General features: G+C 40.7%; 1 protein-coding gene across 1 annotated transcript in view; it reads right to left on the bottom strand.

Moving 5' to 3' along the window:
• Positions 1-12,963, bottom strand: part of TRDN (triadin) — a 427,364-nt gene that overhangs the window by 48,281 nt on the left and 366,120 nt on the right. The window contains exons 38-41 of the mRNA XM_083174940.1: positions 6,364-6,402; positions 4,725-4,769; positions 2,554-2,598; positions 2,425-2,472 (exon numbers count right to left, since the gene is read on the bottom strand). Of these exons, the coding sequence (XP_083031066.1) occupies positions 2,425-2,472; positions 2,554-2,598; positions 4,725-4,769; positions 6,364-6,402 (177 nt within the window). The remainder of the gene's footprint in view (positions 1-2,424; positions 2,473-2,553; positions 2,599-4,724; positions 4,770-6,363; positions 6,403-12,963) is intronic.

Raw genomic sequence — 12,963 nt, 5'->3', positions numbered from 1 at the left:
GGGGTTCCACTGTATTGGTGCTTTGGGGGTCTTGCTAATGCGACATAGCACCCACCAAAATTCCACCAGAATCTGAGCTGCAAAATCCAAAAATCACTCCTTCCCTTCTGAGTCCTGCCATGCACCCAACTGGTATTTTTTGGTCACATGTGAGGCATTGCCGTACTCGGGAGAAATTGGGGCACAGATTTTGGGGTGCTTTTTCTCCTTCATACCTTCTGAAAATGAAAAATTTTGAGCCAGAACTGCATTTTTGTGTAAAAAAATGTAATTTTTCATTTTCACTGCCCACTTGTATCAAAATTGGTGAAACCCCTGGGGGTTTGAAATGTACACTATACCCCTAGATGAATTCCCTGAGGGGTGTACTTTGCAAAATGGGGTGACTTGTGGGGGGGTTCCACTGTATTGGTGCAACATAGCACCCACCATTCATTCCACCAAAATCTGTGCTGCAAAATCCAAAAATCACTCCTTCCCTTCTGAGTCCTGCCATGCACCCAACTGGTATTGTTTGTTCACATGTGAGGCATTGCCGTACTCGGGAGAAATTGGGGCACAGATTTTGGGGTGCTTTTTCTCCTTCATACCTTCTGAAAATGAAAAATTTTGAGCCAGAACTGCATTTTTGTGTAAAAAAATGTAATTTTTCATTTTCACTGCCCACTTGTATCAAAATTGGTGAAACCCCTGGGGGTTTGAAATGTACACTATACCCCTAGATGAATTCCCTGAGGGGTGTAGTTTGCAAAATGGGGTCACTTGTGGGGGGGTTCCACTGTATTGGTGCTTGGGGGGTCTTGCTAATGCGACATAGCACCCACCAAAATTCCACCAGAATCTGAGCTGCAAAATCCAAAAATCACTCCTTCCCTTCTGAGTCCTGCCATGCACCCAACTGGTATTTTTTGGTCACATGTGAGGCATTGCGGTACTCGGGAGAAATTGGGGCACAGATTTTGGGGTGCTTTGTCTCCTTCATTCCTTGTGAAAATGAAAAATTTTGAGCCAGAACTGCATTTTTGTGTAAAAAATGTAATTTTTCATTTTCACTGCCCAGTTGTACCACAATTGGTGAAACCCCTGGGGGTTTGAAATGTACACTATACCCCTAGATGAATTCCCTGAGGGGTGTAGTTTGCAAAATGGGGTAACTTGTGGGGGGGTTCCTAAATTTTAGCATCTTATGGTGCCTAGAAACCTACATGGTGCCTAAAAAATAATCTCATAAAAAGGAGGCTCCAAAATCAAGTAGGTGCTCCTTCTATTATGAAGCCTGTGGTTTGGTCAACGTGCACACTAGGGCCACATATAGGATATTTTTGAAAACAAAAGAATTGGGGGAATCAATTTTTAGTCACATTTCTCTAGTAAAATGTACTGTGTTCCTTAGAAAAATGTATTAAAATTGCAAATCTGCAAAAAAAATGAAATTTTGAAATTTCACCTACACTTTGTTTTAATTCCTGTGAAACACCTAAAGGGTTAACAAACTTCCAAAATGCTGTTTTGAATACTGTGAGGGGTGCAGTTTTTGAAATGGCATCATTTATGGGGGTGTCTCACATACAAGTCCCTCAAAGTCATATCAGAACTGAACTGGTCCCTAAAAAAATCAGTGTTTGAAATTTTCTTGAAAATTTGAGAATTTGCTATTCATATTGTAAGCCTCCTAGTGTCCAAAAAAATTAAAAGGAAGTTGAAATAATGATGGCAACATAAAGTAGACATATGGTCTATGTTAGTTATTAACTATTTTGAGTGGTATGATTATTTGTCTCACAAGCAGAAAATTTAACATTTTGCAAATCGCTAAATTTTCCATTTTTTCACGACATTTTGGTATTTTTCACAAAAAAACACAGACTGTATCGACCCAAATTTACCACTAATTTGAAGTACAATGTGTCACGAAAAAAACAATCTCAAAATCACTGGGATAAGTAAAAGCAAAAAAAAGTTATCCCCACTTAAGTGAGACATGTCAGATTTGAAAAAAATGGCTCTGTCAGGAACGCAAAAACTAGCTCTGTCAGGAAGGGGTTAAGAGACATGTGAATGTTTGCTGTGTATGTCAGAAAAACACACACAACAACACATATGTTTAAGAAGTCATATTCTCACTACATCGATGGGGTGATTCAGACCAACTCGGTGAGGGCCAAATTCACAACCCCGGCCAATTGTTGTGGTTTGCGCATACGCGAATATGCACACGTGCAAACCCCCAAAGCCTTTGGCCAGTTGCACACTCACCTCATCCTATCAGAGCCTTGGATACAAGCCTTGGCCTGAAAAAAAAGGCTAATACTTTGCATGTCAAAAGATGTTCTTTAGGAGAAGACACTAAACCAAATGACCTGTATGTGAGAAAGGGTGTAGCAAAAGCAATGGGAAAAATATATTTCTTTTTTATATCAGTACCTGTTGGGGGTATTTGCACAGTCAGCTTTTCCTCTTCCTTTTCAGGTTCTGGAAGAAGAATTTTAAGTATTATGGATTACAAAAAAAAAGTGTTTGTTTCTTTGTTTGTTTGGGCTTGTTTGCAGTTACCTTTCGCTTCTACAGTGGGAAGCTCTTCTCTTTGCTTTACAGTTTCTGCAGATTAATATAACAGAATATTAGGAATTTTGAATTTAGCCAAAGCTTACGTAACAGATACTAAAGTCAATATCAGAGCCTTTTCAAATATAGGGCAATGGTTCCCAAACTTTTTAAAATCACGGCACCCTAGAGCATCAGAATTTTTCTCACGGCACACCTAGTCCAAAACAGGTGTAAATTCTGTTAATTGATTTGTATGCCATACATGGGTTTATTTATGGGTGAGGGACAGGATTAGCTTCTGTTTGTACACATATTTTATTATTGGTAGCCCACCAGTAATGTTTTTGCCTTTTACAATGACCATAAACACCCCAGGGTGCTTACCGGGAAGCACACACCTACAACATGTGCTGTGCTGACAGCAGGCTCAGCATGAGCGTCTCACTGACAGTGTGAGAGCTCATGCTGAGCCTGCTGTCAGCATAGCACATGCTGTAGGTGTGTGCTGCTGCTGCTGCTGAGGGGGGTGCGACAATAAGACGCCCTCTCAACTTTAAAGTGTTTTTTCACCCCCCCTAAATGTTTGGGGCATGGCCTAATCATGGGAGGTGGCCATCCATGCCACCCACGATTAGGCTACGCCCCCAAAAATGTTACCGGGGCCCGGCATACTTCTTGGAGGCCATGTTAGTACAGTACATCTGCTCCTAAGTATTATACTATATGAATATGTTATGAACATTTTTTAAGAGTTTGAAAATACTGTACACAATACACATATATCATACATGCTTCTGTTGTTATGCTGACTGTTGGATACCTTCTGCCTTGAGAATGGTCCAGTAGGACCGAAACATCGGCAGGCTCCACTTTTGGACTATTAAAGCTGGGACATTCAATCCTGTGAAACACTGGTGTTTGAAGTCCGGTGAGTGCTGTTTTTCCCTTACGGGAGCTACTGTATCCATATAGCACTGCTATTTATATGGCACCCTAGCGGCTACCTTTTCATATGGGTGAGACTGCAGGTCTTGTATGCATATATATATATATATATATATATATATATATATATATATATATATATATATATACAGCACTAACCAAGAAAGGAGGACAGGATGAAATCAGTCACTGCTGGAGTCCATGTATGCTCCCTCAGCTGTTGTCTTTGTAATGTAATGTTATCACTGCAGAGAGATCTGCTGTCTCAAAGCTCTCTGTGAGGAGTAGCTGTGCCCCAACTGTGCCGTCTGGGTGGTGCAGTGCTTAACTGCAGGCACGAGGGCTACTAAAGAGACTGATGATCTGGGCTAAGGTACACTCTGTGGTCCTCCTTAATCCAACTCTGACTGTGACATTAGTATGCAACTCCCATCTCCGGGTTGGCCAAGATGACAGGGTCCCGGAAACATTAATCTATAGGAATTCTGTTCAAGCTCCTGGAGTGACTTCAATGTGGGATTATTTCTCCCTTTCAGAGATGAGCTGGAAAGGTGCTGCCATTAGGTATAGAGTTGCCTTATTTAATATACAGAAGTTGTTGGTGCTCTGTCTTAGCCGGTACATAGCTAGAAATACTGTAGGGTTTAATTACTACAAATGTATTTTTCTATCAACACTGAAGCAACCATAGGGTACTAGAATACAACAATGATATAAATATATTGTCAGTCTTATGTGTTTATACTATTTTTCAATATATATATTATTTGGTTCTGTATCATATTATCATTTACACTTATTTTTACACATTTTATTTGATAGATTGTATGCATTTTTTAAACTAAGAAGTCATTCTTATTTAGGAATGATCCATTCATACAGTTATGCTTAAACAATCCTTTTATATGGGCACTAACTCAATGACTCCCAAACTGTGTGCTGTGGCACCCTACTGACACCTACAGAGGTACCCTGGGCACTTAATGATGGCATGCTATTATATATTACATAATGCCAAATGATCACTGTACATTTTCAGAATAAGCATACAGCTAATTTTTTTAACAGTAGCCTCATATTTCAAATAATAACAATAAACAGTATGAAAATATCAAAAGCTGCAAATGTTTATATCACGTTATAGCTCTGGGCATTAGAATGGTATCCAAAGTACAGATGGACCAGGCATATCAATAATTTGCTATTGCAAATTTAGTATGAATAAAAAATACCTGTTAGTGGTGGCAATGTCATTTTTTCCTCTTCTTTTTCTGTCTCTAAAAAAATTATTTATAGGAAAATAAAGCATTACTTCATTTCATTTATTACTTACATTCTTGTATAAAATAGACAAATAATGCAATTTATAATTACAAGCTATTGGTGAATTTAGGTTGTAAAAGCAATATAACTTATGTGTCTTTACAGTACTATCAGTAACTGTTTGTTTTATTACAACAAATATTGGAAACAGTCATTTTATTGGCTGACAAGTCCTATTAATATTATTAGTGAATAGGGATGGTAGATTAGTGAATTATATTACTAGTGAATAGGGAATGGACATATATATTGTTTAAAAATCAATGATACAGTGTATTGGTGTACTTAATAAAGTGTACTGGTATCATTTAAAATCTGTACCTCTGTATTCTGCACTATATTTAATTGATTTTGCAGGAAGTATTTTTTTGTTGTCGTATAATTATTATGATTACTATTATTATTATTATTATTATTATGGTTAGCATAATAAGATACAATCAGTACTTTGTTTTAATACAGTACCTTACATAAAATAATGGGAAATACTATCAGATTACTCTGGCCAATAATACCTAATGAAAAGTACTTGAAAAAGTTTTTCCAGGGAGGAAAAACATCTGTAACTGGACAGTTCCTACAGACATAAGGGAACACCTTTCCAATCATCTAATGGTTATGCAGCCATAAAATTGATTATAGATATAGTACTAATTGTTTTCAACCATGTCCTCACATATGCTAGTATGTATGTCATTTACATGGTCAAATACCCATGTTGCTATGTTGATAAAACAATGATTTTCTTCTAGTCATTTAACAGATCATTCCTAAATGCTGCTCTAAATGGAAAGAGCTTGGAGCTGTTGAAAGGGGAGTTCACTAATGCACAGACTATATGTTGCTGGTTATACACGGCCATGGGTACCTGTAACTGTTAATATGCATACACACTAGACAAGAAAGTAAAAGATATTGCTAAAAAGGGCTCTTCTGCGCGATATCTTTTACTATATCGTCTAGTGTGTACAATCTGCATTATTAACTATGCACACTACCATGGATCATTAAGGACCCCCTCCCTCATCTAAAAAGTTAAGACGAGAGAGGACCACATTAACAGGGGCCCCTGCTATCGCTCCCACCCCATCAGCAATGGCGCATGTTTATGCAAAAAACTGGAAACTGGCATAGATCATAATTGACAAATTTTCTGAAATGTTACCCAATCATGGTTAAATTATTGCATAGCTCCAATATAACAAAAATATAGTTTTTTCATATATTGCTAAATGCAGAGTAAAATTCAAAGCATTCCTAAGTCTCCCTCTGTTTGTTAATCAATGTTAATAAAATATATACAAATTCTAGATAAATAAGCATTCATAGCTTTAGAATGCAACAGTAAAAACAGAACTTTTTATACAGTGCATTATTTAAAGTATAGAATGTAACTCACTGTATTATGTACCTTAAATTTTGTAGCCACCTCCTTACTCGTAGTTTGTAAGAGAGGCACTACAATAGGTTCTCCAAAGTTTGAGTAATCTTAGCAATATCTAAAACTAATATGCATATCAAGGAATTTATTTCAGCATTGATTTGTACCTTTTGGTAGAATCAATTTTGCTTCTTCTTTTTCAGGCTCTGAAGAAAGAATTTTAAAATAGTTACAATAATTTTAAATGGATATATTTTTACATTTGAAAAATCATGAGCAAAACTACAATATTTTAAGCTTATCTAACAAGGTTTGTATACTTTATTATGCTTTTTTATGTACTGAAGAGTTTGCTTTTCTTCAAAAATTTTTGGCTTACTGAAAAATTTCATAGAAAAATATTGCAAGTATTATATTAAATTTGAGTTACAGGTTGTCAATTCCAAAAACATTGATTACATACAAACTACATATCATCGATAGAATGACATACAAACTACATATCAACACTGGTTGCATGAAAGTTGGTTACATACAAAAACATAACCAATGAGAAAGCAATAAAAAAGGAATCTACTAGTTTTGTCAAACCTAAATAGATATGCATATATTTTATTTTGTTTCTGCTTTTGTATCACTAAAGTTTTTTTTGTGTGTGTGTGTGTGTGGTTGTTATGGCTACATAGGTACAATAGATACACTTGACTATAACCCATTCGATTTGAATGTTTTATGGTAGCCAAACAAACTACAGCCACATTTTATCTACTCACAATTTTGAAGAGATCAGGGTAAGGGTGCCCTCTCAAGGGGTACATTGGTACCTCCAAACAGATAGCAGAAAGGAAAACAGAACACTGGCCCATGGCTAGTTTTATTGTTCAGTAAAACAAAATAAATCCATAAAAATACTAGCCTGCTCTAAGGCTGAAGGTGTAAACACACAAAATGGATGAAGCCCTGCCTTCTCTCTAACATCCACACCCCAGGAGCCATTGTCTTGCTTTTTCAAAAAGCCCAAAGCTCTCAGCAGAGCAACCACAAACATCTCCATGGGGTTTTAAAAAAACATAAGTCAGAAACAAATATATATAGTCAGTAAGCATCAGGGGCGGATTGGGAAATTAAACCATCCTGGGAAATGTCTCGTAGCAGCCCTAATGGGGGTGGGATCTTGTGAGGGGGCATGGTCATCCAAGGGGGAGGGGATACTCCCACCTCATATATCACTATTCCCACTCTCCCGGCTGACCACGCCCCCTCACGAGATTTGCATACCACAGTTATGCTGCAGGCCAGGGGGTAGGAAAGACTAATGTAAGGCTGTGGGAGGGGGGAGGTGAATGGATAGGGTTAGGATATAGGTGTGTGTGTGTGTGTGTATGGATAGGGTTTGGCTGCAAGTGTGTGTGTGGATAGGGTTAGGCTAGAGGTGTATGTGTGTGTGTGTGTGTGTGTGTGTGTGTGTGTGTGTGTGTGTGTGGATAGGCTATAGGTGTGTGTGTATGTATGGATAGGGTTTGGCTACGGGTGTGTGTATGTATAAGGTTAAGCTACGCCTGTGTGTATGTATAAGATTAAGCTACGCCTGTGTGTATATGGATAGGGTTAGGCTATGCTTGTGTGTGTGTATGGATAGGGTTAGGCTATGGATGTGTGTGTATGGATAGGGTTAGGCTACAGGTGTGTGTGTGTGTGTTTATGGATAGGGTTAGGCTATGGGTGTGTGTGAGTGAATGGATAGGGTTAGGCTATGGGTGTGTGTATGTATAGGGTTAGGCTACGCCTGCGTGAGTGTATGGATAGGGTTAGGCTACAGGTGTGTGTGTGTGTGTTTATGATTGGGTTAGGCTTCAGGTGTGTGTCTATGGATAGGGCTAGGCTACATGGGTGTGTGTAGTAGCTACTAGCCTGGCCTTTGTGTGGTTGAAAGGAACATGCTTTTGGGGAGATGCACTGGACAGGATTTATCTCAAGTCACTGAACTCCGGGCTCTGGATACCTCCAGCCAGCCACACAACCCAGTCAAGGCCTGCAGCCGCACCAGCGTCACTTATGCCAGCACATGAACACTGCTGTGCTGCCTTCTGGGGATCAGAACAGGGGAGTAAATATAACTTTGTGGGCCCCAATAGCAGAATCTTGAAAGACCTCACCCCATCACCATTGTCACTACAGGGGGGAGTTAATATGCTGACAGTTGGGAACACGGGGGTCAGGATGACAACATTAAAGTTCTGACTGTGACATTACCTCCGGCCACAGGGTTTATTCTCCCATGACCCCCATAGTGGGAAATAGAACTTTGTGGTGAGCAACGCAAAACCCCTCTCCCCTGCTGGGATCCTGGCTGCCAGGAAATCATACTGAACCCACTAAAATGCTCTCTAGGAGGATAGCAGACAGGTGAGCCAGAAAGAGGGTGTCAGGAGTAGAGAGGGAGAAATGGAGAAGAGAGGGACATAGAGAGAGCTTCAGAGGCAGTAGGGAGGAGTAAGAGAGGGAAGGGTGCAAGCAGGAGTGAGAGAGAAAGTGCCTGGGAGGGAGATGGATATGGGGGGACAAGAGTGTGTGAGAGAGTATCAGGGAGAGAGAAAGTGTCACTGTCAGAGATAGACAGATAGACGAGGGAGGGCATGGCTGAAAGGACAGATGGACAGAGTGCCATATGGGTACATAGAAGGATAGGTGAGGGGGAATAGATTGATGGGGCATAGACGGACAGACAGGTGGACAGAGAATCATATGCATAGACGGAAATACAGGTGAACAGAGCACCATATGGGGGCATAGATCGATGGGTGGGGAAGGCATAGACAAACAGGTGAAGGGGCATAGATGATGGAGTGAAGGGGGCATAGATGGCAGGTGGAGGAAAGGGGTCATAGAAGGCGGGTTTACAGAGAATCATTTAGGGGCATAAATGGATACAGCCCAGACAATTTCTGGGAGGTATGACAACAAGCACACACACACACACACACATACACACACACACACACACATAGCACTGTACACAAAAATTACTGTATCACTGAGGCCCCAGCACAATAACAAATGCTTATAATTAGCACCAACATAAGCAAAACATATAGTAATGATGTTCACAGACAGGCAGATAGGGCAGAGGGGTTCTTTTTTCTCCTATCACAGACTCCCACAGCGTACACGGCAGGCCCCTGTGGATCACCAGGCTGGAAGGTGGCACCTTGTTCCAGGTCCTAGTAAATGAATTTCTACGTGGGACAGTGGTCACCAGGTATCACCACCGGCAGCCCGCCTCATCCCTGCATATTGCGCACAAACAGCAGCTTCTATACCCTTTCAGGTATCAGCAAACTGGTGATGGACACAGGGAACACCAGGCATCGCTGTCGGGATTAACATAATGTACCCCACGCAAGACAGAGCCGGCAACATTATCTCTGGGAGTGGCAAGTAAAAAGTAAATAACGGCTTCACGGAATCTTCAGCCTCCGGCCTGCGTTCAGTTCGAGGAGGGAGCTGTAACCTGTCACTCACGAGCTCCGCAGGAGGAGCTGTGCGCTGTCGCGCATGCGCACCGGCCTTCCCGCGGCCATTTTAAGTTTGGGCTGGCCGCGGCAATCTTTAAAGTGGGCATAGTGCTGCGGCCACGGCCGCTAACCACGTAGATGGTTTTATGGGTAATATTTAAATTTATGTATATATAACTGTTAGATGTGATGTATATGCCTTGATCTATGTCCCGCTAATATGGTTTTGTTTCACTATTATTATGTTTCTTTTGCAGTGTTACTTTGATTTACAGAGACAGTGGGCATAGTTACATAGGCAATCAGCATGTTTTATGCAGGAATTGACGCTTTGTTTAATAATAGCACATGTAAACACATGAAAAAGTTTTTTTTCAATATATCTTTATTGTTCACTTATTCAGCCCACACTATGATCGGTTGCTGCGGCAACCGTCAGACTGGGAGTGATATTTGCCGGTTGCATGTGCTGGCCCAAGCCTCCATGGGCTTTCTTAGCAGGTTCTGGGGCATGCGCAATATGGTCAGCGGTACTGAACATGTTTTGGCGGCCGCTCCACATTTGCGCACAGACAGGCATTACGGAGGGGGGGAACACCTCCCAATAGGTCCCGCCTTGGGTGACTAGCAGGTCGGACTTCCAGTCACATTGGAGCCAGAGTAGTCTCACAGACTGCATCTGGTTTCACTTAGGCAGAGACAGTGGCGGATTTTACCTGGGGGGCTGCAGCACTGCACCCCATAGGTAAAAACCACCACTGATTACAACACACCCCCCAAAACAGTACAACACACAGAACACACACTGAAACATTGCGAGGATATGCACAGCACACTACACACACACATATATACGTAGCGCAACTTACACATTGGCAAGATACACACAACACAACACACACACATAACACACCATTCACACACAACACACACACACAAAACATACCTCTAACACACACCCACATTCACTACACACACCCAAAAACAGTACAGCACACACAAAACATACACTTAAACATTGCACAGATAAACAATGACACAACACACATATACACATACTGTACATATACTTAGCGCACCTCACACACTTACGCATTGGACAGATACACACAACAACACACACACCCACATACACTACAACACACACACAAAAACAATACAGCACACACAGAACACATAAAAAAATAATTGCATCATAGTATACCCTAATATTTTAAGTCTGTAACGCCAAAAAAACTGTACCGAATATACAGTTTTTTCTTTTTCCCCATTTCCGTCTCTCCTGTCCTCCAGGCTGTCACTGTGCTCTCTGGCCAGTGCCACTGAGACTTTGTCCTGGCCAATGCACCCATTGATCAATAAAAAGTGGGTACACTGCACTCACCCTGTTAGTTGGATGTTAGGCACTGCTCTGCCTTAAGGGTGTCCTAGACCCTTTTGGTTCCTAGATATTATTTGGCCGATGGGCATGAGCACTGCCTGTATTTGTTTGAATGGTATAAGTATAAGAAGTTGAAGAATAAGTCTAAGAAGAGATAAATATTTGTCACAATAAAGTGTACAATTTACTCAAATAATCATTAAAAAATATAGGTGTACATAGAAATACAATCAAGAAATGAAAGTAAGTTTAAAAAATAAGTTCTGATTCAAAATGATTATTGTTTGGAAGGCAGTGGGTTGCAAAACAAATCTATAGGTGAGGGGGTATGGGTATTGTGGGCTTAATTGGTGACAATGTAGGGGAAATTTCCCATCAATTGGGGACCTCCTGTAGGTGTGCCAAACACCAATTAAGACCACAATATCCACACCCCCCATCTATAGATCTGTTTCACAAACCCACCCAATCCAAAAAAATCATTTTGAATCAGAACTTATTTTTAATCCTACTTTCATTTCTTGATTGTATTTTTATGTACACCTAGAATTTTTTCACGATTTATTGATGAAATTGAACACTTTAACTAGGCAAATCTTCTTCTCAGTCTTATTCTTCAACTTCTTACACTCATAACATTCAAACAAATACAGGCAACACTCACATGACCATCGACCAACCATTATCAATGCACCCGTGGATGCTTGCAATGGCTGGATCGGTGGATTGGTCTGGTGGGTGTAGGGAAGAATTTGGCCCATTGCACCCATTTCCAGTGGTCCAGGTAGCGTATGTCGCGTCATGACATCACGTGGCCGGGCCCGCAGACCTGCTCCCACTGTCTGGTAGAGATGCCAGACATCAGAGACTGCTGCAGAAACTATGTGGTGGGAGCAGCAGTGGCAGGGAGGAGTGAATTTTTCATTAATTATGTTGCGGTAAGTAGCGCCCACCCTGGTCTCCATGCACTCAGCACTTGTAATTACATACCCTAGAAACTGTACCATTGAAAGTATAGAAATGGAGGTGTGACCACACCCATTTTCCATGGCCACGTCCCCTTTCTGATTTTATACCGATTTCTGACTTCAGATGTTGAAGGGTATGTCATAGGGGCTAAATCTCAGGAGTGGATGTGGAATTCATCAACACACACAAGCTATCAAGTCAGGATCAGTCTGTTTTAAACAATAACACCACATCTGATTGGGAATCAATGCAAACACATTCTAACAGTAGGGTGGAGGCTTTAACAAACTACAATCTTAGGTTTGGCACAGCATAAGATGAAATTTTACTGCAATTTTGGAAATAATAATTTTCCCGGGCAACGCTGCTAATATATATACATATATATATATATATATATATATATATATATATATATATATATATGTATATATTAGCGGGTCTCAGGTGGATGATGTCATCTTGCTATTGGCGCACCGGAAGTCCGGTCAGACGGTGGGGGTGTCTGCAGAGCACATGTATGATGTATAAAGGTATGTGTTTCTTATTGTCCTTTTTAGCCTGAAGACAATGCAAATAAAGCTTCAAAACATTGCTGTATTACAGCCTGTGAGACTTTCATTTCTGCCTGCGAGTGCAGTGCCACCCCCTGTACCTTATATATAGTGCGCCAATAGCAAGATGACATCCTCCACCTGAGACTCGGAAGTCCGGTCCGACGGTGGGGGTGTCTGCAGAGCACATGTATGATGTATAAAGGTATGTGTTTCTTATTGTCCTTTTGAGCCTGAAGACAATGCAAATAAAGTTTTGAAACGTTGCTGTATTACAGCCTGAGACTTTCATTTCTGCCTGCGAGTGCCGTGCCACCCCTTGTTCCTTGTTTATTCTCAGTAAGGGCA

The sequence above is a fragment of the Crinia signifera genome, chromosome 3 (genome assembly GCF_055691185.1).
Source record: "Crinia signifera chromosome 3, ASM5569118v1, whole genome shotgun sequence".
In the NCBI taxonomy this organism is placed as follows: Eukaryota; Metazoa; Chordata; class Amphibia; order Anura; family Myobatrachidae; genus Crinia; species Crinia signifera.
This window is presented reverse-complemented; position numbering and strand designations above follow the sequence as displayed.